Source organism: Brienomyrus brachyistius, chromosome 13, assembly GCF_023856365.1.
Source record: "Brienomyrus brachyistius isolate T26 chromosome 13, BBRACH_0.4, whole genome shotgun sequence".
NCBI lineage: Eukaryota > Metazoa > Chordata > Actinopteri > Osteoglossiformes > Mormyridae > Brienomyrus > Brienomyrus brachyistius.
The window spans coordinates 6,958,079-6,984,188 of record NC_064545.1 but is presented as its reverse complement, the minus strand read 5'-3'; the positions used below and the strand labels follow the sequence as shown (position 1 = coordinate 6,984,188).

The 26,110-nt window shown below is 45.4% G+C and overlaps 1 protein-coding gene across 1 annotated transcript in view; it reads left to right on the top strand.

Moving 5' to 3' along the window:
• otog (otogelin) overlaps window positions 1–25,899 on the top strand; it is a 47,566-nt gene extending 21,667 nt beyond the window's left edge. The window contains exons 24-58 of the mRNA XM_048973601.1: window positions 770–877; window positions 2,197–2,335; window positions 2,713–2,847; window positions 3,009–3,155; window positions 3,810–3,929; window positions 4,371–4,487; window positions 6,163–6,319; window positions 6,612–6,638; window positions 7,091–7,258; window positions 7,568–7,846; window positions 10,268–10,385; window positions 10,560–10,639; window positions 11,127–11,438; window positions 12,297–13,969; window positions 14,052–14,229; window positions 15,011–15,156; window positions 15,857–15,958; window positions 16,145–16,331; window positions 16,426–16,646; window positions 16,807–16,945; window positions 17,040–17,228; window positions 18,390–18,599; window positions 18,776–18,880; window positions 19,265–19,369; window positions 19,643–19,744; window positions 20,277–20,375; window positions 20,451–20,491; window positions 20,592–20,667; window positions 20,875–21,053; window positions 21,152–21,256; window positions 21,502–21,621; window positions 22,071–22,116; window positions 23,204–23,275; window positions 24,392–24,471; window positions 24,580–25,899. Of these exons, the coding sequence (XP_048829558.1) occupies window positions 770–877; window positions 2,197–2,335; window positions 2,713–2,847; window positions 3,009–3,155; window positions 3,810–3,929; window positions 4,371–4,487; window positions 6,163–6,319; window positions 6,612–6,638; window positions 7,091–7,258; window positions 7,568–7,846; window positions 10,268–10,385; window positions 10,560–10,639; window positions 11,127–11,438; window positions 12,297–13,969; window positions 14,052–14,229; window positions 15,011–15,156; window positions 15,857–15,958; window positions 16,145–16,331; window positions 16,426–16,646; window positions 16,807–16,945; window positions 17,040–17,228; window positions 18,390–18,599; window positions 18,776–18,880; window positions 19,265–19,369; window positions 19,643–19,744; window positions 20,277–20,375; window positions 20,451–20,491; window positions 20,592–20,667; window positions 20,875–21,053; window positions 21,152–21,256; window positions 21,502–21,621; window positions 22,071–22,116; window positions 23,204–23,275; window positions 24,392–24,471; window positions 24,580–24,780 (6,283 nt within the window). The 3' untranslated portion in view covers window positions 24,781–25,899. The remainder of the gene's footprint in view (window positions 1–769; window positions 878–2,196; window positions 2,336–2,712; window positions 2,848–3,008; window positions 3,156–3,809; window positions 3,930–4,370; window positions 4,488–6,162; window positions 6,320–6,611; window positions 6,639–7,090; window positions 7,259–7,567; window positions 7,847–10,267; window positions 10,386–10,559; window positions 10,640–11,126; window positions 11,439–12,296; window positions 13,970–14,051; window positions 14,230–15,010; window positions 15,157–15,856; window positions 15,959–16,144; window positions 16,332–16,425; window positions 16,647–16,806; window positions 16,946–17,039; window positions 17,229–18,389; window positions 18,600–18,775; window positions 18,881–19,264; window positions 19,370–19,642; window positions 19,745–20,276; window positions 20,376–20,450; window positions 20,492–20,591; window positions 20,668–20,874; window positions 21,054–21,151; window positions 21,257–21,501; window positions 21,622–22,070; window positions 22,117–23,203; window positions 23,276–24,391; window positions 24,472–24,579) is intronic.
• The last annotated feature ends 211 nt before the right edge of the window (window positions 25,900–26,110 follow it).

Below are 26,110 nucleotides of genomic sequence, written 5' to 3'. Positions count from 1 at the left end.
TAGTGCACGGAAGCTGAAGGATGAATTCTTTGATCAGAGTAATTGATTCGCTGTCTTGGCGCGTAGATAAAGGGAGCTGTTAACGCCGGTTTATCTGTGGTGTAACTTAACGCTGATGAACCCGACATTTGTCCCAGACCCCATTCAGTGTGTTGCTTCATTGTGCGCTGACACGACAGTGGGAATATATCGGCCCCGAATATTACAAGATTCTTATCTGGTATATGCAGTTTGAAAACGGAGGTCTGAGCAAACACAAAGGCAGCTTCACCACTGAAAGACATTTCCCTGAGCCTGTCTCTTTAATGGCAAATGTTTTTGGTCGTGGAAGGGGCCCTGAAATCAGGGGGCAGTGTGGGCTAAATGTAAGGGCATTAAGGGGTGGGGGGGGGGAGGTGATGGTTAGGGAACTGCACTTGTAATTGAAAGATTGCTGGTTTAAATCCCTTACCAGAAAAATACCAGCAAGTTAACCTGGGCAAGGAATTGTTCCCTGGGCGCTGAATTAGCTGCCCCCTGCTACATCACGAAGTCACATACAGGTTAAATCCAACAAGTTATCTAGCTAACCATCAAATCTCGCTTTGCAATGCAGGCCCCCGGAGGGATTCAGTAAATAAATAAATATTATTAACCAAGGCAAATTGCGCGTCAACTTTTCCGTTTTATTGCATATTATTAAGACAGCTAAAACATTTTAAATTAATGATTTATTGTTCTTGTTCTTATTATTATGTTTTTATTCTTAATATGTGTTATCTCTTCTCAGCCTTCTGAGGCATGGCGATGAGTGCTTTGAACCCGAAGCCTGCCCTTGTGTCTGGAAAGGGAAAGAGTTCTTTCCTGGGGACAAAGTTACCTCTCCATGTCACCACTGGTAAGCCTGGCATTTAGTGCCTCACAGGGAAAAACACTGTCTCTGACAGGAGACAGAAACATGCATAAAACTCACTCAAGCTATTTAAAATGGGGGTGGGATGGAGGTGCAGTGGTTAGCACTGTAGCCTCACACCTCTGGGACTAGCGTTCGAGTCTCTGCCTGGGCTCCGTGTGCGGAGTTTGCATGTTCTCCCCGTGTTGTGGTAGGGTTTCCTCCGGGGACTCCGGTTTCCCCCCACAGTCCAAAAGCATGCTGAGGTTAATTGGAGTTACCAAGCTACCCATAGGTGTGCACGTGTGAGTGACTGGTATGTGACTGTGCCCTGCGATGGGCTAGTGTCCCATCCTGGGTTGTTTGCAGCCTTGCGCCCATAGCTTCTGGAATCGGATCTGGACCCCCTGCAACTAGGGTGACCACCTAATCCAGGTCAGGAGGGACACTGTGGGCTACAACAGGGTTTGTAAACTACCATTTCAACCATTTTGATTAAAAGGACCCGGATTTCACTTAAGCACTGAGTTCTTGCCATGTGCTGATTGGTCAGTCTCGTTTAATCATTCATGTGTCACTAATGTTAATGTGAAACAGCTGGATGAATCTTTCAATCAAGGAAACAAACCAGTAAGTTAAAGATGAACCGAACCATTTACTGTAGCCGAGCACAGGAGCCTTTCAGTCTTTAGTAAAAAAACTCACTGGTCTTGTCATCATGGACATACCTCACAGATTCTCAGGAAATGGATCCATCTTTTCCGGCAGCTTCTACACTGCATAAATGGTTCTTCAGTACACAGAGGTAGCTTTGCAATGGAATAACAAGCGTCTTGTCCAGCTGTCAGATGGCTGGATCTCCTAAAAGCAAACAAACAAAGCAGGCCTGAATTAAATCATATCTCCTGCTATTCTGTTAATTTTTAGGGGAAAAAAAATCACTCCTTAATTGACTCCCAAGACTTGTCACCTGATACACTTGCTTTTCATCGCTGCTGTTGAAATAAAAACATCCAGGTCTAGGCTAAGGGCCCCCTCTCGGTCAGGGTAAAGGACTTGGCTGTTCCTTCGGGATAAATGGCTCCCTAATCATTGCAGAGAGAAAACAGCCCCCCCACCCCTACCAGCAAGATACGGGAAAAGCCTGATGGCACTTTGGCAGCAAGGTCCTCATTTCTTTTCTCATGGCAATTGCCCACCCCCCCACCCCCCCATGAGGAGAACTTACAGGATCTCCAGTGTCTCTTGGGTTGGGGTGACCCCCCCCTGCCCTCCCCCATTGTCAGATTAACATTGAGGCTAAGGACAGCCAATGTCCCCCTCAGTGTCTGCCAGCACGGGGCGTTTCAGTGTGAATTCCGGCCCTGTCCATCCATGTGCACCGCGTATGGAGACCGGCATTACAAGACCTTCGACGGGCTGCAGTTTGACTACATCGGAGCCTGTAAGGTCTACCTGCTGAAGGTGAGGCTGCGACTTCCCTCTGTCTGTGCGTGCTGCAAGACCCTTTCTGTATTAAATCCAAACTGCCAAGCACGATCATCCAAAAGAACTCATCATTTTATTTTTTGTTTCATCACAGTGGTAGCTTCTGCTCTGGAATTAGCATGCTCTCTCTATGTTGCTCATGCCGTTAAAAAACTTGTGGTTAGCTCACGGGTTCGTGTCTCTGCCTTGGGCTCCATGCTTTCCAGGATCAGTTCCAAGCTGTTGGCAGGAGGATGGATATTTTAGCTTAGTTATTAATTATTGTAATAAGCCACACTTCATCACTGAGTAGGCATAAATCTCACTTTCTGACTCAATCCACCCCTCTCTGCTCTGTTACGTTTTTCCCACAGAGTGATGTCGATGCATCTGTGAGTGTAACCGCTGAAAATGTGGACTGTTTCGACAGTGGAGTCATCTGTCGCAAGTCCTTGGTGATAAGCATCGGGGAATCCATCGTGGCCTTCGACGATGACAGTGGAAAGCCCGTACGTTTCCTCTGTCCTTTACAGCACTGTTTCCCAACCAGGCCCTCGGACCCCCAGACGGTCCACGTCTTTGCTCCTTCCCAGGCCCAGCTTTCTGTCTGGCTTCACAACATCCATCCCAAAGAGGAGACACGGACACACTGAGTTTTTCTGCCTCACAGAATCCCACGAGCCTGATGGACAGCCAGCAAGGCCTATTCATCTGGCGGGCGGGATACTTCACCATCCTGCACGTGCCCAGTGAGGATCTCACGGTGATGTGGGACACGAAGACCACGGTGCACATCCAGGCTGGTCCACGCTGGCAGGTGAGGTGGGAGACATACACACAACCCCCCTCCCCCCCCCCACCTGCCCCAAAAAACTTACAAGATGAAAAGGATTAATAGGTCTCCTATGGAGAGAGTAGTGGACCTCATTATGAAACTTTATCCCCGAGGAATAACCAGATGCTTTGTAATCTCTCAGACTGAAAATACAGTGGAAGAGCTAGATTCAAGATTCAAGAGGTTTATTCGTCGCATACACAGTTGTACATATACAAGATGCAGTGAGACGTAACCCTGGTCACTCCGAGCAGCTGTGCATAAGAGAATAACAAAATATAGAAAAATAACAATATAAAATAAAATGATATATGAAATGTTCAGCTATACATAATCTATACATAAGCAATAAGCTAAAAGTGATTGCGGTGTGCAATATAAGTGCATTGTGCAAGAGATCTGAGAAATGTACCAGCAATTTGGACAGTATGAACTGAATGTAAGCAGTACTTACATGGGTACATTTGGGCTCTGTTGCACCAGAATAAGCACCCAGCGATCACAATAAGCAGAATAATGGAGAGTGTCATTAAGTTGAATTTTAAGTGATATTTTAATACTGTTGGACGACTATGAATTTTGCACTTTAACTGTGAAGTAGAGGAGCGATTGTGTTATGCGACTTGTCACCTTCAGGGGAAGTTGGCGGGTCTGTGTGGAAACTATGACCTGAAGACGGTGAATGAGATGAGGACCCCGGAAAACATCGAGTCTGCGACGCCCCAAGAGTTCGGAAACAGCTGGACGACAGCAGAGGTGAGACGGTAACGTCTCCTCGTGGGTTGGTGGTCCCAGGTGTCACACTGTCCTATCCTACCTTTGAACAGAGGCGGAGAGTTCAGGTTCACAAAGTAAAAATCCAGGCCAAGGTTTTCTTCCAACCTGTCAGTTGAGCATAAAGAGTCACAGAGAACTCAGCTGGTTGGTCGAAAGAAAATCTTGGCCTGGATTTTTACTTTCTGGATCTGAACTGTCCACTTCTGCATTTGAACAAGATTTAACAAGATGCCCTATGAAGTTGCTTTAATGAGCAAACAGTATATTCAGTGACGTCCCATCTTCGTATTTTCTGGGCAGTTTCTCCAGTTAGTTAGAATGGTTTAATCTTCATATTGTAAAATCACACCTCTGACCAAAAGTTACAGAGTTACGCAGCGTCATGTGTCCCCTAATGGCTGTATGCGGTTGTCTCATCAGTGTGTGAACAGCCCTGATATCAGACACCCCTGCAGCCTGAGCCCTCTTAGGGAGCCCTTTGCCAAACGGCAGTGTGGGATACTGCTCAGTGAGGTGTTCCAGCTCTGCCACCCAGTGGTGAGTACACATACTGCAAAAAATGCTCCTTTTGTTGGACCATCGAATTCACCATGTTGGGGTTTGTTTGCTGTTGCATGGATCACCACCATCATTTGGCAACTCATGTAATAAAAAAAAAAAAACACTTTTTTTTACAGTTCCATGGATTCCTAGGGAAATACCAATTAGCCTTAATGGGTAGGAAGGAAACTTTTTAATGGGAGCATAAATATTATTCATGTTAGGAAAATTAACTGAGAAAAGATGAATAACCATGAATACATGGCACAGCTGTTGAAATAAAATACTAATTTCAAGAATGCGTGAAATCGCTATGTCTTGGAAAGCTCTCCTGTTAGGAATGTATATCCTTATGATCTACACATTATTTACGATTAATATTATGTAAATTTAATTTATTATTACAGCAAATGCGTCCATCTCCGTGACGCCTAACTGAACTCCCAGGTTGTAAACACACAGATTACAGAGAGTCCTCTGGGAATTGAGCTTAATGGCTCTTGGGATAAACATGAGTGCGGATCCAACATATCAGCAGCTTAATCCGTTCGTGTCATAGTGATTTGTTTGTGTTTATGAGTTTTTCCTTATGCCAGATTTCAGTTAGTGTTTGCATATGTTTTCGGGTCACAATCGTCTTATTATAGTTCTGTCACTAAGCTTGTGTGTTTTCGTGGGTGTTGTGGCTGAACTGTGAGGCATGGGATAGGATCCTGCTGGGTCAGCTGTTTAACGGCAGGGAGGAGGTACACATGCCTAGTGTCCAAAGGTTCACACCAAGGGCCACAACTGATTTGTGGGCTCAGAGCGCAAAAAATAACCTTCTGCTCAGCCACACACTGTCTGTACTTATGCTGTTTTAAGTCAAAGCAAAGGCACATTTTAAAAACTTTAACAAGGCTTTAGTACAAAATATAATAAGAGAATGAGTGGGAGTTGGTTCTGCTTGTGTTCATATCTTTATGGGGACTCGCCATTCATTCCTATTGGCATAAACCTAATCCCAACAATGACAACCTTAACCCCTACCAAGACCTAACCTTAACCATAAGTAACACAATACAAGACTTTTAGATTTTTATAAAATTGAGGTTTATTTTGTGGGGACCTGAAAAATGCCACCACAGTCTAAGAGGTTTTACCACATTGTGGACACACACACACACACACAGACACACATGCATACACGCGCAATCACATACACACACACACACACACACACGCAGACACATACACACACACACACAGACACACGTGCATACACACACACGCAGACACATACACACACACAGACACATACACACACACAGACACATACACACACACAGACACATACACACACACACGCAGACACATACACACACACAGACACATACACACACACACACACAGACACACGTGCATACACACACAGACACATACACACACACGCAGACACATACACACACAGACACGTGTGCATACACACGCAGACACATACACAGACACACACACACACACAGACACGCGTGCATACACTCGCAGTCATGCATGCACACAGTCCATCTCCCACTCTCAGTCATTCACATCACTATAGCTGCACCTTTTATTCATTGTCGCCATTGCTCTGAGAGACCTGTTGCTGGCCCACAGTTCACTGATGTAGGGTGCTTCCCCCCCCCCCCCCCCCCAGGTTGATGTCACCTGGTTCTACATGAACTGCCTGACGGACACGTGCGGCTGCAGCCGCGGGGGTGACTGCGAGTGCTTCTGCACCAGCGTGTCAGCCTATGCCCATCGCTGCTGCCAGCTGGGTGTTTCCGTGGACTGGCGCTCGCCCGCCGTGTGCCGTGAGTGTGTCCTGGTGCGGGGAGATGGGAATGTGGGGGGGCGACACATGTTTCGCAGCCAAGGTCGAGTGCATGGTGGGATTGTGGAATTGAGGGTCTGGTTACAGTGCTTCCACCATGACCAGTGCGGAAAAAGAGTGATATCTCACTGGCGACCCTGAGAAAAAGTCCCCAGTAATATCACGATAACATCAGAGCATTGTTCATAATGTTATATACAGTGAGGGGACATCGCAGTTGGTTTTACGTTAGTATTTTCGTTGAATGCTCTTCTGTTCTCTCGTTTCCACAGCTTATGACTGCGAATTCTACAACAAAGGTAACATTCTCAGATTGACAGTTTCAGAAATTTATTTTGCCCAGCAGTTTAAAATTTGTGTCCCTTTTTTGCCCTTGAACAGATGAATGACTTTGTAGTACTGATCTGAAACAGCAAGATTTGCCAGTTGCCCAATGACTTTCCTCCTGTTAATGCCTAATTGTCAAAATTCAACAATCCAAAATGTCTGTTCAGTATTTTTCTCAGGCATGAGGGAAGAATCTGTTTGAGTGGCAACTTGATTTGCTTCTAATTTCTAAGCTAAATGGACCGTCAGTGTACTGGCTAGTTTTAAATGTGCTATAATCTGTAGACTCACTTTCTGATAGTGAAATTAATCCTTCATTTCAAACATTTTAGTAGTTTACAGGTCAACAAAATACGCAATGAATGAGACTCCTGATGTCTTTTATCTCCCATAGCAGGGACTAACTCGGCTATTTCCTCTACAGTTCTGGGAAAAGGTCCCTTCCGATTAGTCACTTACAGGGAGAGAGACACCCTTTTGGCTGTTAACTCGTCAGGCGGTGTGGTCTTCTCACTGAAGGGGGTTTCGCCAGCCACTGGAGTGACCACACTGTTCATGATGACCCCCGGCTTGAGCAGGGCGCGACCTCACGGTAAGCCACGCCCATTCCCACATGACCCCGCCTCTTCTCATCTCTCCCCCATATACCCCGCCTCCTCACCAGCCGTTGAAAATTTCCTGTGATACTATAAAAAAAAGAAAAATACCTGTATTATTAAGTAAATTAACACATAAAAAGAAATGAACACAAGGCATTATTCGTGAAAACTTAAGAACTGAGTGTGCCAAATCCTACCAATGGGCCAGCCTGCTGTTGTAGCTTTGAGAAATGACACTCTTGAATGGGTTCAGCTAGGATCCAACAGTATGCATCGCGCTGAAAGTGACTGTCTTTTTTCAGACCCATCTCTGGTGTCCTTTGAAGCAGCCGAAAGGCCAAACTTCTTCCTCTGTGTGGGTGGAGACGGCGTGCTGCAGCTAGCCAAGTGGGAGGACAGTGAGCAGTTCTGGGATGAGTCCACCTACGTCCTGCATCGGGACACCTGGATAAGTGGCTACGACTCACTGGAATCATTCGCCGTGCGTGGTCACTTCCTGCACTCGGCCGCACCCAGGGTGCGCCTCGCAAAGTACAGCCACAGCGCCAGCTTTCGCAGGTCCATCCTCTTCAGGCTGATGGGTGAGTGTGCACCCCCGTGTGGTCGGTAGTATAGTAACTGAGGTTACTGGAGGTCAATGGATGACATCACACAGAAGCATTTCCCTGCTTTGTCAGACTATTAGTAAATGAATTTACCTTATCCATCCAGTACGAGATTAAAAAATAACTTGTTCCCATAATCATCAATAACTATATCTGGACCACGGAAATATGGCTGTTACGGTGTTATTATTGTAAGTGTCTGCGATGGGTTGGCGCCTCATGTTCCCTGCCTTGTGCTCGTAGTTTCCAGAATAGGCCCCAGACCCACGTCACCCTGAATAGGACGAGTGGGTACAGAAGAAGGATGGATGGATGGTTGCTGAAGTGTTACCTGTTTTACTGCACAATAGTACATCTGTTGTGTATTTCATATTTATTTGTATGCCTTCAGTTGTGCTTTGTAGTTGGCTTGGCTGGGTGGTTAAGCACTCCGATGTAGTTGTTGCACACATCCAATGAGACAACTTGAATCTTCAGTCTTAACCCTCAGTGTTCCAGTCAAATCAGCTTATGGGAGACAATGTTTTAACAAGAAATGTCCTTCCATCTCCCATAGCTGTATAATACAGCAGTGTTTCCCAATACTGTCCTTGGTGACCCATAGCTGGTTCACATTTTTGCTCCCTCTGTGCCCCTCTGGGAGGGAGCAAAAATATGGACAGCCTGTGGGTCCCTGAGGACCGGACTGGGAAACACTGCAGTACTGTACCCCAGTAAGCATAGAGTACCAATCAAAGAACTGCCTGGATGGGATGCCAGTCAGTGTATATATTACGCTATAAATTCCACAATACTAGTATGTTTAGCATGTAAAAACAAAAGTTAGATTTATATCGAACCCATATAGAAAATGCATCCATAGCATTACAGAATGTTTACACACTTTCCAGGGAACAATGGGAACATTGAGAGCAAACTCCTCTTTGCGGCTGGTCATATGCAGGCTTGCTGGGGGGCCCTCAGTTGGGGGGGGGGGGGGTGTTTTGCATGGCCCCCAGCCTGGCAGAGCCGCGCAGCTGTCTCCCGGCACACTCCGGCCCCCTGGAAAAACGACAGCTCTTGTCAAAGCCTGTATTCTGATGAACACTCCAGGGTGTCCTCAGTCCGGTGTGGTGGGGGTGGGGGCATGGTCAGGGGGTGTTGAGATGTAGGGCGACGGCAGCAGGACCGTACTACCGGGAAGGGGGGTGGGAGACGCGATGCTAGACCACATTCTAGATCTATCGCTCTCCATAAAAAGTGCTTCCCTAACCAGGAGCTGTGGAAAATTACAGGTTTGTTCCACCAATAAGATGCGTGCATGGCTCCTATTACAAGGCTTCTCCCTCCCAGCTTGCCGAGGCCTGGCTCCGGCTAATTATGGCGACTAAAAATACGGCAGCATTTGTTTTTCTTAATGGAAAAGTCGGAGATTAGGTTTCCTGCTGACGGCTTCAGATGCCTGGCATAGCAGAGACCGTTGTCGGGACCCCAGTTCGTAGCTGACAGTGTCCTTTCCAGTTTACATCATAGCCACACTTTTACATATGGCACCGTGCTATTTACACAGTACTATCCCACTAAACAGTCCCACATCATTAAATTGGGTTATTTTATTCATGTACCTGTACATGCTTCCTGCACAGGCACAAAGGAACGTACTACATATATTATAGAACTTTTTAGTAGCTTCTAGTTTCATGCTTCAACTGGCCAGCTATGATACCTGTTGACTCGGCATTTCACATATTCTCCAGTAGATGGCGCTGCTGGATACCAATGGCTGTCTGAATCAGTGATTTGCAGCTGTGCAGTGCGTGACATGGCACGGAAGGTTTTGAGGGGGTTTCATACTGGCTAAGCAGACCCTTACTAATAATGTATGCGTAAAGAAACGATGGTAACACTTTACATACCTTCATAATTCATTATAATGCATTCATAATATATTATAAACATGACTGTACAAAGTATCCTTAATTCTTATACTGACCATTATGATGCATATAAAGGTATTTGTAGTGTATTATAGATGAGAGCTTCATAGAGCATTCATAACACACAATAAACACGGCTATAATGTGTTATTTCATAAATATTTACAGCTGTGTTTATAATACATTATGAATGCATTATAATGTATTATTTAGGTATGTACAGAGCATTTATATGACTGCTTTAGTTAAAGTGTTACTGAAGCAACTTCACGCAGGTGAAAATGCTTATGGATTTGAGGAGAAGTTTTTGTTAACCTTTTTTTGGGGATTTGCAGATTCTGATGGAGGCAAGTTATTATATGAAGATGTTAAGATGTTGCTAGAAATACAACCAAAGTTCTGTGCTAAATGCTTGGGTAGATTTTTTTTTATTTTACTATACAGTAAGATCATTCCTTTGTCTGATTTTTTTTTTTGTTAGGCACTAACTCAGGCACATCTATGGGTCCTCGCTGTCAGTGGCGGTATGAGACATGCTTCAGCGCCTGCTTCAGGACCTGCAGTGACCCTTATGGCCAAACATGTACCACCATTCCAAAGTAAGAACCCAAAATTAATTATGATGTTTAGTCATGCCCCACATACAGGCCTGCTCAACCATCCCCTTTATGGTTAAATCTGTGAAATACGAAGAACGCCCTTAGTGTTACTTTTGTATGGGTATGAATTTTAATTTAGGCTCTGTTCTTAGAGTTCTTTGGCTTTCGTTGTAGAGTGGAGGGATGTCTTCCTCAGTGTCCTGGACACATGGTCCTGGATGAAGTGACCCAGAGATGCGTACACTTGGAGGATTGTAAGTTTTCACCTGACTCTGATTTTATGTTGCTATAGCAAAAAGACTGCTCTCTATATTTAGTCTGACTTTCATTACGTTAGAGTATTATAGTTACATTTTTAAGCTATGTAATATGTAGCCTGTACATTTAGCAGTGAAAAGGCATGTTCCTTTTGAGCTTTGGATACATTCTTCAATCTGCTCTGGGGTATTATGGAGCCCGATGCTCCAGGAATGTCCTTTGCACGTGCTCGTGGGTTTATCCGTTGATCCCTGCGCGTCTTACATCATCACAGCGAAATATCGAGTTTCTCAGAAGCCGAAATATTTATTCCAGCATCTGTTTAATTAAGCCCCGGGCCATAATCTCCGACGGCGAACCACAGGCGCTGGGGTTTCAGGCCTGGCACGAGTGATGCATTTACCGTTGTGCCTTTTTGCAACCCCCCCCCTCCCCCCCCGGTTACAGTTCTTAACTAACAGTTGTTTTATTCTTCATCCTCAGGCATCAGGCCAGCAGTTGCTGTTGAGGCCATGACTCCCCGCAGCACAGTGGAGGCACCTGCAGCTGTCACTTCTGCGGCCTCAGCGTCCACCGCGGCCCCCTCTTCGGCACACTCCATATCTCCGGCCACCCCGATGTCAGCCCGCTCCGAGGAGACTGCAGAACCTGGGGAGCCCAGGGTGACCACTGTAGTGGAAGTGCTAACCCCGTCAGTCATCCCTTCGCCTCCTAAAGTTACCACCACACTTCATCCCGAGGTGTCCACCGGCAGCTGGACCACTAAGTTACCAGCAGATGAGCCCGAGCTCCATGGTACTGCAAAGGCAACAACAGTCTTGAGTCCTGTCCCCAAGCTGACTACAGCCGCGACCATGTCCACTACGCCCAGCATGGGAAAGCTCACCGCTGCCCCTATTTCTCATTGGCTCACCAGCACCACGACTATCTCCGACTTAACTTCCAGGACCACAAGATCGGTTTCCACACCCCCCCTCCTGATCCTCCTATCCATGGCTTCCACCACTACCTCCAGCCTTCCCATTGCCCCTGCTTCACCCTCTCATATGACCACAATGAAAAGCACAGATAGAGCATCTCCTGTTTACACCTCTACGACCACACTACCTACCACTGCGCTTCATACATCCACTGTCACAACCACATCAGCTGTGAGCATTCCACCCACCAAGGTATATAGGGAGACAGATAGTACTGAAACTACTAAGTTAACTACACACTCCACCACTGAGGCCACGCCTCTGCCAGCCACCGTTACTGCCATCAAAACCTCCTTAACAACAGCTCCGTCAAGGCCTGTCCGCACGGAGGCAGGGACCAGCTCGATACACACTACTGAATCGACTACACAAGTGACCCTGCAAACAACATACCCAAGCACACTAGGGACAAGGCGTCCGCTTATCTGGGAGATAACGTCTGAGAAACCTGTAGCTACCTCCCCTGTTGACCTGAGAACATCTACTACTCCAGTTTTACCCTCTGTTTCTACATCAACAGTTAGAAGTACACTTTTTCCTGCTACTGCTTCAACTTCCGAATCTCCAGTTCCTACTAAAAAAACAACAGTAATCTCAACGGCAGCAATCTCTAGTACAGCTACAGGCAGATCCACACTGCCAGTCCCAGAGACATCTACCGAAACAACCGCAGTCCATCCAGTGACGTCAACTGTGTCCACTCTAAGGACCTCCCCATCAGTCAGTCTGGATATAGCAACCACCGTCATGTCTACAGCCACATCACCAGTGACAACTATGACGTCAGACTCGGGATTGACTACAGCTAATGTCAGTACTCTTATGACACAGACCGCTACCACTCAGGCCATAGTGTTAGATGTCTCTCACACTTCAGTGAAGTCTCCTGAGATCCCAGCAGTAACATCAGAGGCACCCCACGTCACATCCACTGCCTCTATTTCAACTCCTACAACAACAGGTGTCATAACTCCAGGTTCAGAGACGTCAACTCTGCCCGCTGAGGCCACTACAAAAGCAGTCTCCTCGATGGCTGCAAAGCATCCATCTGCACCTACCACATCAACTGAATATGTTCCTTTCAAAACGTCACCCACTCCAGTGCACTGGACTGACAGAGTTACCACAAGTGAGGTTCCAGGCAAACCATCCACCGCATATAGCACCTCAACCACCGAGGTCCCCAAGGATGCCTTCACAACAACAGCAGCTAAGCCTATCGTGGTCACAGTCACAGAAGTCACTGTATCTACATCGCCAGTGTCTCATCGTACCACAGCAGTCTCAGACACGCCATTTGCTGTAGCAAGTACTGAAAAGACGACTATACTCCCAGAGAGCAATGCCACCACACATTTGACATCCACCACTGAAACAGCAGCACCAGAGACGTCAGAAGTCACCCTCTTGACCACTGTGATTCCAACTCAAACTACTGCTTATTCCCCTACCACCACACCAGTGTCTGATGTACCTACTTTAACAGAAACTACCAGCATTTCATCCACAGTGACGAAGACTGAGAAGGTCACGACCGTACTAACAACATCCCCATCGTCCACATATCCAACATTCACCACCTCAAGCACTGCCACTTCGGAGAGGATGTCTACTGTACGCCTACCTGTTTGGACCACAGAAGAGACTACTATAACCACATCAACTCTGGGACCAACTGTAAGTAGAACAACAGGGGCCCCCATGTCTATAGCGGTTTCTTCGACCGAGGCTTCCATCAAGATTACAACCACTGAGAGTGTGAGTGAAACTACTCCATCAGAAAAGCCTCCAGCACTGAGAACCACCACAACTATTCCTGGGTATCCTTCTTCACCTCAGGCTACCCTTCTAGCTACACAGAAAGTCTCCACTCATGCACCCACTGCAGCGTCCACCCCTACCATTACTCCAGAGTCTCTGGACAAGACAACACTCCATACCACAGTGAGAGAAACCACTTCAACCCCAGCACTCAGCTTGGCGACCACCACTGTTCCTCCTCTAGCTGTTACAGGCACCACTGGAGAGACAAGCAAGTCTCCCCCCGTTACTTTGGAAAGAACCACTGAAAGGACCACCAGAACACTACCACCAGCCAGCCTAGTCACTGCTGTCGAGACCGAGAGCACAAGGCCTTCACTTCCTGACTGGAGAACTACCACAATGCCAAGCACTGTGGCTTCACCCTCAACACATGTGGAAACAGTGGAGATGCTGACATCAGCGACTTCAGAGGTGTCCTCTACCACCTTGTCACCCCACACCGCAGCAACCACTACACCCATGTCCATGCGCACCACCAAGGTTCCTGGGTCCACCACTGTTCCCTCAGCTAAGATGTGCACGGTCAGTAGGCATGAATCCGCATGTGAACAAATGGGCTGTGCTCAGATACTTTGATTGACAAAATGTGTTCTTGTGTTCGCAGCCTCCTTACTCGGAGATCATTGATGAATGCACAAAGTATGTTTGTGTGGGTGGGCAGCTAATACTCTTCAACAAATCCCAGAACTGCCCTTTCAAAGCCACCCCTCCTAACTGTGGCCTCCTTGGGTTCGCTATACTAGTGAATGGAGATAAGTGCTGCCCCCTATGGGCCTGCCCATGTAAGTACAAATGCTGAAACTAGCCAGTCGCAGTGCACTCCATGCATGACTTGCAGAATGAATTTTTTCATCTACAGGGAATTATTCCTCTAGGATAGGGTTTCCCAACCATTTGATGACGGCGGATGGGTTTAGTGAAAATGTCAGGAACCAGTGCACATTCTGGATGGGGTGGGTGGGCAGTGGATTAATCTTTGGGACAGATATAAGAAGTTAGCTTTTTTTTTTTTCCAGACGCGATCAAAATACGTGACCTTTAGAGGTTGTAAAAAAAAGCAAGGTGTGGCTTGAAAATATATAGTTCCGATTTTTTTAAGTGGGGTATACAAACGGAATGTATAAAGTTACATTCACTGGAGGGCATGTGAACATCGGCCTTTTTCAAAAGTATTAAACTGTCCATGTTGACTCCATATTTCCACACTTACTGTAGGATAGATGAGCAAGATTTATAGTGACAGGTTATAATGCAGAATTTATCCGGTTAAATTAGTTACGCTAAAAAATATGTAGCCTTCGTCAAACTTTTGATTTAAAGAGAATCCTGTTGTTTTCTCGCTCAGTAGCAGTAGTTAGAGGCCACAGCACAGAACCCTAACATTCTAAAAGCATTCGTAGGCCTTCTGGAATTCCTTTCAGGAAAACAAATACTCAAAACTTTTTTTGAGTATTTGTGTGTTGTAAACCAAAGCTCTGTTTTTTTAATTTACTTGCCATTTAGGGTTTCAGTAGTGTATAGCAATAAATATGTCGAAATGCTGTGCTTGTATGCAACTTTCAGGCCGCTGCTCGGTCTTTCCTGATCTGAACGTGATCACCTTCGATGGTAACAGTGTGGCTGTCTATAAGGCCGCTTCCTACATCGTCTCGCAGCTGCCTAATGAAACCGTCAGCATCCTGGTTCGGGAGTGCCGGAGCGCAGACTCGGTCAGTCTGGAGAATTCCTACGTTATCCTATCTTTCCTAAAGATCAGGCCTTTGCTACTTCTGCTTCCCATTCCCTCAATAATTTCCATTTGAGATCAATAAAGTACATCTTAGTTGACCTTGCCCCCCCCCCAGAGGTTTTTTTTTCCTCCCTACTTGGGAGTTTTTGGTTCCTCTCCTCCTCCATCATCTGCCTTTCTTTCTTTCGTTTCTTTGTCTTCCCTTTTCCCTATTTTTGAATTATTCTGTTTAAATGATGCTGGAGTATATCACAACACACCCATGTAAAGCACCTAGAGTTGGCTCTGTTGTGAAAGGCACTATATAAAAATAAATCTAAACTAATCTACAGGTAAAATGTATATTGTAAATTGTTTGCGTGGTCTCCTTATGTTCTCATAGCTTTACTTTGGGTTCTCTAGTTTTCCCACATAGTGCAAAGACATGCAGTTAAGCAAACTGGCCTCTCTGAATCACTCTTGGTCTGTGACTCTGCATTCCATCTCAGGTGTTCCCTTGTCTTATGCCCTGTGCTTGGGATAGGGTCCAGGTTCACTGTGACCTTGTCCTGGAGAAGCAGTTAGAAAAGATGGATGGATGGATGGATGGATGGATGGAATAGTTTGATGTGTTTTCAAACCTAGTTCGATTGGACGGAAAACATGCCGTCTGATTTTTCCTTTTTGTCTTTGGTCTGTAGGTACCATCAAAGTTCTTGTGGAACTTCACCAATCTTTGTCTGGTCGCTCTCAACATAACGCACAACTCTCATCAAGTTCTGTTAAACCGACTCCAGAGAAGGGTAGGTGTTTCCCATTTCCTGTTTGGTCTTTAAAGTCTGAGAACGTTTGATTTATGGTAATTTAGTGGGTTAAGCTGTTGCACGTTTGTTGATCATTTATGTATTAGTGATGGAATTTCAAGCAGGATGTAGACAAATCAGTTGCGCTTAAGATTTTTAAAGATATTTCATGTTATTTCCTCTTAGCTGTATGTCAACTCACGGTACGCCAAGCCTCGCCTCAAGAAGCATGGATTCGAAGTCCTGGACACTGGGAACATGTATCTGATCCGGACGCCAGCAGGCTTGAAGATGCAGTGGTTCCATAGCACGGGGATGATGGTCATTGAAACCGAAGGCTACAACAACAAGCTGCCAACTATGGGGCTCTGTGGTAGGAATCCTTGCTGGACATGGATATATATTCACTCAAAATGAGAGGCTTTTTAACAATAGTTTCGTTTTGCTCGCCTCTCTTCTTTGATCAGGCTGCTGTGACGGCAGTCCTGCCAATGACCTGACTCTGTCTAATGGGACCGCATTGGGCAAGGGCGAGGATCCGGCAGTGTTCATTGACAGCTGGCAGCTGCCCAACACCACCAGCTACATCAGCCACAGCCGGCGCCGGGAGGTCAACTGCTCCACCAGCGACTGCTCTCGCTGCCTGGACATGCTCCGCAACTCCACCTTCAGGCCCTGCCACACCTTCGTACGTCTGCTGACCTCTTGATCTCCCAGGCACCAGATTCCTCATTTGCTGATTTCACCAGATGCGTGTCCTTCGCATATTTCCTTTGCAGGGATGCTTAGATGGTCCATTTGGTTGCACTGAAACCTGCCTACGTGGCCTTCCTGTGTGTCACTGACAGGTCCCTCCTTCGGTCTTCTGCGAAGTGTGGGTTCGTGATGAGGAGTACGTAAAGAACCCCTGTGTGTCTCTGGCTGCATACGTGGCCTCTTGCCACAAGTTCAACATCTGTGTTAAGTGGAGGAGCCCGGATTTCTGCCGTAAGCCCTCCGTCTCCTCTCCAGTCGTTTAGTGTGCTGAACTTTGGCTTCTCTCCAGTCGTTTAGTGCTAATCTAGCTCTGTGTTGCTTCCAGCTTTTGCCTGTCCACCCGGACTACGTTACCAGGGCTGTCTGCCCGCCTGCACTGCCCAATCCTGCCCCAACCAAGAGTTTGACTCAGAACCGGAAGAGTGCTCAGGCCTAACCGAGGGCTGCGTGTGCCCCGAGGGCATGGTGTTGCACCGGCCCTACTCTGCCCTCTGCATCCCGTCCGAGAAGTGCGGTACGCCTCGCTCTGCACTAAATTCATTCCATAACACTCTCCTTGGTTTTACACCCACACCATAACTGTAATTTAGATGAATACATAGCAGTGCAGATATCAGGACCATTTAGCTAGGCAAAACTAAGAAATTACTATAGTTGTTCTTTCAAATATGGTACTTTCAGTACCAATGCTTTAAAACAGAAGATCACCCATGAAATTTCTTATGTTCTGCTTCCATGGATAGGAACAGAAGTGCTTTAATGGGACATAACTCCATCCATCCATCATCCATCCATCCATCCATCTATCTATCCTATCACCCATCCATCCATACATCCATCCATCCTATCAGCCATCCTATCACCCATCCAACCATACATACATACATCCATCCATCCATACATATATCCATCCATCCATCCATCCAATCACCCATCCATCTTCCAGTCTATTGTCGTGCTCAGGGTTAAGAGGGGCCTGGAGTCTATCCCAGGTAGTGCAGCACGCAAACCCAGGGGATGTCGTGGTCTTGGGGATTCTTTTCTCAAAGCATCAACATAAAAGGATAAAAAGCTCACAGAAAGTCTTGGGACACTTGCTCAATTCTGTAAAAATGGAAATGTATTGTTTTCATAAGTCCATTGACAAGCAGCATTTAACAGATCTGCAGATATCTTCTGTACAGACATTTTCGTGTCTGATGTCATTTCTTTTTTTTTTTGACTTACTTATTCAGTCCTGTTCTTGCCATTTTGCTATCAATTGTAATTGTAATAATTGCTCCCAAAAGGATACTAAACACAAATGTTTGGTGTTTTATCAGAATCTGATTTATCGGGCAAGTATATTAAATCAGACAAGGAATTTGGTTCTGGCCAATGATGCCTCTCAAGTTAGACAGACAATATACAGACAATGAACATATATTTTACACGTAATACAGAATATATGGACCAGATTAAACACAAGTGATATACAGCACATATTGTGCCAACACCCAAAGTTGCAAGGCAACATTGGGTTTCAATTTATTACTTTAATTTATTATTTTGTAGACAAATGTAATGATTTTTGTTATAAAACAAATAAATGTACAATATTTTTACTGAATTATGCAAGTGGTCCAAAACATTCCATAAGCACTGTATTTACCTTGGTCCCCCTGCCACTCCCCAGCTTGCACGGACAGTTCTGGAAACCCTCGTGCCCTGGGGGAGGTGTGGACAACCTCCAAGGATGGCTGCTGCATGTACAAGTGCGACAACGACTCCATCGTCCCGGTGGAATATGACTGCACGGACGTCCCGCAGCCCGTCTGCAGGAGGATGGGGGAGGTTGCCGTCAGTCTGGCAGATGACAAGAGCTGCTGTCCCCAGAAGGCTTGTGGTATGTAGGACCGACGCCCCCAGGGGCTTGGAAACATGGAAGCAGCGGATGTGATATTCTGGGTCTGGTAGTAGTGCGCCTTTCAGGTGAAGATCAACACGACGCAAAGCTTTCCTCTGGTTTTTGCCTTGAGATTACAGTGCCTGTGTCTCATCCCTGTCTTTTCTCCGTCACAGTTTGCAATCAGACTCTGTGCGAAAGTTACCCCCCTCAGTGTAAATATGGGGAGAAGCTGGTCTCCTACTTCAGGGAGGATTCCTGCTGTCCAGAATACATCTGTGGTAAGTGCTTCTGTTTCATTGTGCATTTTTTCTTTTAAAGTAGTTTAGTAGATGACTGAATTAGCATCTGACCTAGTGGTATATCGATTCATCCATCCATCCATCCATCCATCCAGCCACCCATCCATCCATCCATCCATCCATCTTCTAACTGCTTATCTAGCACAGGGTTGTGGGGAACCTGGATCATACCCCAGGCAGCATATGGCACTGCATAGGATACAAGTCTATTGTAGGACATGCACTAAAGGCACATGCTGCGGTTTGGAAACACAGTACTCAAGTATTAAACATATAGTGATGATATATGTTATGAGATAAATAACCAGAAATGAAAATTCTTAAAGCTGATTGTGACAGATTTTTTTTTTCATCTGCCCTCAGAATGTGACCCCAGCCGCTGTGAGTCAGATGTCCCAACCTGCCGTGAGGACCAGACCCTGATAGCTACACGGGCAGATGGGAGCTGCTGTCTGGCCTACATATGCAGTGAGTTATGACCCCACACCCTCCTGGTGTAAGCATGGCTGGCCAGAGCTGTATATCTAGGTAAAGGGAGGATGGGTTTCATTGTTTGAGATCATATCCACATTAAGTTACTTAGCGTGAGTCAAACAGTGTGTGTGGGAGAGGGCAGACACAGCCACTGGGAACAGGGCAGACACAGCCTCTAGCTATGGGGGCTGATGGGGTGGAATTGCGACACATCTGTCTGGCTACACATTGCTCTGAGTCAGTCATGGCTCATGTGTGCATGAACAGTGTGCGGCCCATGTGTGGATGTCATACCCCAGTGCCAGGAGGGCGAGGTGCTGACCGTCGACACCAACAGCACGGAACGCTGCTGCCCCGCCTATCATTGCGGTAAGTCGTTCCGGAACACTCTTACAGCCATCTCATGAGCATCTCGAACAGTGTATCCCAATCCGGTCCTCGGAGACCCACAGCTGGCCCACATTTTTGCATCATCCGAGCTCCCTGCCAGACTGTTTACATTTTTGCTTCCTCTGAGCTCCCTGCCAGACCGTCCACATTTTTGCTTCCTCTGAGCTCCCTGCCAGACAGTCCACATTTTTGCTCCCTCCCAACTCCCAAAAACATGGACTGTCTGTGGGTCCCCCAGGACCGGATTGGGAAACACTGATCTAGAATCTTCTTTTGCACACACATAGAAACCTGCAAATGTTTACAAGCTTGTAATATGTACAAATAATTCAAATGTATTTGAATGAATTGTACAAGAGTAGAATGGGAGGGGCAAAAATAAACACCGTTATTATTTACTTATTTCCAGATGTGCTCACAGTTTGGTAGAAAAGTAAATATTATGCAGGATATCTGAGTGATTGTGTAACGCAGATAAGCTAAAGCCAGTTTTGGCTCCCCATCTGTGCAGTATGTGAGCCCTACAGGTGCCCCAAGGTCACCTGCCTGCCTGGCATGTCTGAGGTGACCGTGCCCTCGCCGGGGCGCTGCTGTCCGCTGCAGACGTGTGGTAAGCTGGCCGCCTCAGGTGCCGTCACTCCGCCCTGAGGCCACGGCGACACTCACAGTCCATCTTCTCTTCCAGAATGTGCCTGTGACATCATCCCCAGGCCAAAATGTCATCTGGTAGGTTAATTACCATCAAGGGTTGGTGTTTTTTTTTTTTTTTTTGCTCACTCTTTGTAGTTTTTTTTTTTAATGGTTTCTGTTTTTTTTTTTTTCAAAGGGAGAGACCTTGCAGGTGGACAGAGTATTTCTCACAGATCCGGGGAACAAGTGTGGGTGCAAAAGATACAAGTGTGGTGAGAAAACGTGGGTCCTCCAGGGTCTGTGGTGTAGATAAGGCGCTTCCTGATCCGGAAGGGGGCCTTCCTCTTCCAGAGAAAAGCATCACAGACAGATTTCACAATGTCAGGCTGACTGACTAACAGTTTGGCAGTGCTTTGTCTGCCTGTAGGAGGATGGGTACGGCGCGGACAGTCGGAATGTGTTTGTGTCTGTGTGTCCAGAGCGGGAGGCGGTGTGCGTGGATGGGGAAAGGGGCGTGATGAGACCGGGTCAGACCCTGGTGGAACACAGTCCCGAGGGCGTATGTTACACCACCCAGTGCACCCACGCCCTGGACACAGTCACGGGATTCTTCCGCACACGGGCCACCAGCCGAAACTGCTCTTCCCAGTGCCAGCCGGTGAGTCCGGTGACCGTCAGGAATCGCATCCTTTCCTCTGCAAATCCCGCGCCATGGTTGCCTCATAAAACCACGCTGTGGTTGCGTCCCACCCTCAGAACCAGGTATACGTTCCACCAAAGGACCAGATGACATGCTGTGGGTTCTGCAAGAACATCTCCTGTATGTACACAAATGAAAATGGCTCAGTTGAATTGTACAAGGTAAGGCTGAAGGACAAATACCATATTAGTAAGTCCCTTTAGTTAAAGTGATATGGATAGAATATGCACAATAGATTTATGCTAAGTATCTTTCTAAAGAATACAACGGTCTTCACTGGGTCTTGAAATATCCATACTTAAGCTAATCATTAGCTAATCTGCAAACTGACACAGCAAGCCTAGTCCCTTGTTGACTGCAGGATCTTTCTTATGTTCTGAAGGATGCTAATTGTCATCACTTTCAGCCCGGAAGGACGTGGGTGTCGGACTGCCTGAAGTATGAGTGTACGGATACTCTGTCCGGTCCCACGCTGGTCTCCTACCCCTTCAGCTGCCCCCCTTTCAACGAGTCGGAGTGCATTAAGGTGCGTGTCGTGTCAGGGCTCCCCCTGAAGCCACGCAACAGAGGAACCCCATTAAGGCAAAGACAAAGCAAGTCGAGAGCCATCAGCAGCAGTGCGGGAAAAAATCCCTTAGATCCCAAGATCTCGGTTATTTTGATTTTCTTCAAAACCCATTTTTCAGGATTCAGGGTGGCAGACTGGGAGAGGAAATTAAGCCGAAGATTCCTGGGAAAAACCTCTACTGGGTTTCGCAACCCAGCTTTTGTGTTATATCCAATCACCAAATTTAACCAACAGTTGCAGGTTGAATGCATTTTCCTTGGGGACTTCGTTTGACAACTTTGGTCGCTCCATACCGGCCGGTATTTTGCTAAATCTGTGGACTTGAGTTCTGCTGATGAATGTTTTTCTTATTGTATCTAAAACCGCAAAGTCGATTCAATTCCTCACCAAATGTGATGTCGTCCTAGATCGGGGGCACAATACTGAGTTACATGGGCGGATGCTGCAGGACATGTGAGTAGAGTGGCGAGCGTGTGCCCCGCCTGTCTCTAAACGCTGTAGCTTACAAATAGGCCCGCAGGTCTGTAGTTCCTCACTGCTTGCTGTATATTGAAGTGCACCATGAAATCTTTTTAACTCTTTCAAAATACGAAACATTCTTAAATATTTTATTTGAGCTAGATGTGGGACTCCCTGCAAATTAATGAAGCTTGAGACAAAAATATGCTTTTTGTGTTGTGCCAACAGGCATTTTAAGCGAAATATATTAAAGCTTTTTGTCAGTGGATGTTAAATTGGGCAAAAATTTCATGCTTCTTGATTTTTAAAAATCCACTGAAATATGTTTTCACTGCAATTTTGTGTCGTACCCAAAATAATGTGTATGCACAGTTTTAGCTATAGGGACTCAGATATTTTATATGCTTTTCAATGAAATTATTCACAAGCAGCAGCTTCCTGATGCCACATGGAGTAACTGAGTGTGGCCTGATTTCTTTAAATGGATGCGTATATTATTATAGTGGTGTCTGTTGTTTTGATCAAAATGCACAATTAAATGATACTTTCTAAAACATTTTTCATAGCATCAGCAACAGAACATGCAGACGTTAACACTCTAAGCTGATTCCGTTCTTCTGTTGGTTGCTTTTGAAGAACAGATATAAGGAATTCTTACTGTTTGTTTTGAACTAAAAACAAACAATGCGCATGAATGATTTTGCTTCATCACACTGATACAGCGATGAGAATGATAAACTCAATTCTCATTCATCAACAACATAAATGGCCGCTGTCAAGACTGACATACTGCGCTGTCCAATAAAATTCTCAAAATAATATAGTTTTTCCAAAAATGAATTATCGGTAACTTTTTACTTTCATATATATGAGTGATTGTTTAATAACACTCTTTAAGTACTTATGCACATCAGGTATATATAAATTAAGCCTTTGTAACAAAACACAGCCCCCCCTCCTCCCCACACACATTTTTACTGCTGTTACTTCTTTACCTTTGAAAAGCATATAAACCTGCTCAGCCAGCTGAGATTTTCCTGTGTTATTTTGCAAGATGACCAACATGTACCAATCTCACCAGGTACTGGATTGTCCCTGTTCCCATTCCCTGTTAGCCCATTGACTCCCACAGTTAGCACTGACTGTGAACGAGGTACCAGATGACTGAATAATCATGTGACAAACAAGGCTTGCCAGCACCATTGTTGATAACCAACAATGTACTCCCTACTTCAACCAGATTAAATGCTCTTCAGTATTTAGAAATCCTTTTATTTCATCCCATTTTGACATTTTTTTTTTACCCAGAAGTCTGTGCTGTTAATATACACGATGCAGTTAAAGCTTCCTCCATTTTGCACTGTTTGGGCAGTGCATTGTTGATCACCAACAATGTACTGTTGGTAGTGGCCACCTAGTTGAGCATCTGTGTAGATATGTGTTGCATGTATTTTAGTACATGTTTCTGGTGTGCTGACACTAATCCTAGGAGTAGAGGTCCGTAGTATGGCTCTTTGGGTGATATGGCACAGGTGGCAGGAGGTTGCTGTTGACCTCTGACCCCGGACACGCCTTGATGCATGCCCAGTGTGCATGCGGCTGCCTGCTTCCCGCAGAAATTTTCCTCAGCATTAGTGCTGTGCATGCCAGATGACCCAAACAGTTTCTAACACATTGCAATGCATTTCCTTTTCTGCTAGACAGAATGTACAGGAAAAAATGATGTAATTGAAGCACTCCAACCAATTTCTACGCAGTTAAAAATTGCAAGCTTCAAAGCAGCATGCTTGAAATATTGTTTGCTGTCAGTTTACTTACTACATTTCTTTATCCAGGGCAATGTATGTAACGTGTGTTAATTTTAATCTTTGTTCACCTTGGTAATTAAATATTTTAATTTAGAAGTACTTCGCTCAAAGTTTGAATGAAATGTCAATTTTACAGACCCAGTCTCGATATGTGAGTTTCTTCTGTTTCAAAAGGTTGAAACATTTCTGCTTCCTGCTGGTTCCAGCCGTTTTTTTTTAACACGTTACACACCGATCGCAATGTTTGAGGCATTTGTAGCTGTTGTTACCTTGTTCATATTTTTAGATAATCCTTTTACATTCTTTTTGCAATATCTCTTTTCTTAAAATTAAAAACAAGCCACTGAATGATACTTATACTTGACTGCAGAGCTTATCCTAATGACACGAATATGATTTTGCCCGATGTTGCAGAAAAGAATGTTGTCAGTTATTTCATGGGATTGTTTTTACTCTTGCAGGTAAAGAAGACGGGAAGTCGTGCCAGAAGGTGACCGTCCGGATGACAATCAGGAAAAACGACTGTCGGAGCAACAGGCCGGTGAGCGAATCTTGTTTTCTGCTTGTTTACATTCTGCCTATTTTCCCAATCACTCATCCAGTGTTCCTGCGCCATGTGGCCCCCTAAACTCATTCTGTTTGGTTCCAGGTGAACATCGTGTCCTGTGATGGGAAGTGTCCGTCGGCCAGCATATACAACTACAACATCAACACCTACGCGCGGTTCTGTAAGTGCTGCCGCGAAGTGGGCCTGCAGAAGCGCTCCGTGCAGCTCTTCTGCAGTGGCAACTCCACCTGGGTGACCTATGCCATCCAGGAACCTACTGACTGTTCCTGCCAGTGGTCCTAATCATGGTAAATGGGTTCTGCCTCTGAGACCTGGGTCAGAGGCAAGCGCTGAAGCATGGAAGAGGGCAAACAGGACAAGATGAAGCCCCCCAAAGTAAAACTGACATTTTGCATGAAGGAACACCATCTCCAGGCAACCAAGGGTTTGTCTCATATTTATCGCCGTTGCCTTCAGATCCTCAGCGTTGGTAGGTGATTAAATCCTGTGTTCTGTGGTTTTTGCCTGGTTCTCTGACAATCCCATAACCTCACACTGAAGGAGATTAGGCTCACAGGCATTGATCGTTGCAGTTATGGCTACATTTTGCTGTGTGAACATATGATCTCGTTCTATTTGTCGTATAGCTACAAAGAGCTACAGGTTGACTAGTCATCCATATCATTTCCTAAAAGTTCATTGGCTGTTGTGGTAATATGGTATATCTGTTTGAGTACTGCATGTCATATATGATGATTCACACTGTAAGAATAGCGTTGTTCAATGCCTGTAAAATGATGGATTTTTTTTTACTTTTTTCATTCTAGAATCTGGGCACACAAACATATACTAGCAAAAAATGCGTTTAATAAATATTCATATTTTGTACATAGGTGAACTGATGATCAAATACTACTTAGATAAGTATCTCTGTGTTTTTAATGGATTTTGCACATACTTACTGTAGCTTATCGGATTGAAACATGTATCATTTTTTTTGTGTGAAATGCTTTCCATAAATATCAGTGAAATTAAGCTTTACAATTAAAATCAAGCTGTTCTGAGTACTTTATTTATTTATTCGCTTGCATACCGTAGAACATTTTTATTTAGTAAATTTCCGCAATGGAATTAAGATACTACTGCTGTTCCTTTACAAAATTAACACAATTAATGGTGATATCATACAGCGGCATTTAAAAATGCATTTCATATTTAAGTAACCCCAGAATAAGTGTTCGGTAATTTGCCTTTTTCCTTTTTACGTTGCCTTTAAACTGGAATATAAACATAGTAACATAGTAGGTTTGTTTGTTTCGTGACATTTATGATGCTTGGAAGACAGGCTGGAGAGATCTGTACCCTTGTCTTTTGTTTCGACTTGTTTTGCGACAGTGGATGTGATTTTCTCACTAATGTGTATCATACAAATGTACATTTGCTTTTTCAATAAATGCTTCCTTTGAAAATATCTACAGTTTGGCTCCCAGAGACGGTTCCACAGTGCGGAAAAGGGTAGGCCAAAGCCTTTTGAAGTGTACAGCCAGGTCGTACAAGACCTTACTGGCTTAACGGATGCATGTTGGGTTTGACTGTAAAGCATGCACAGGTAACAGCCCCGTATTCCAGGCTC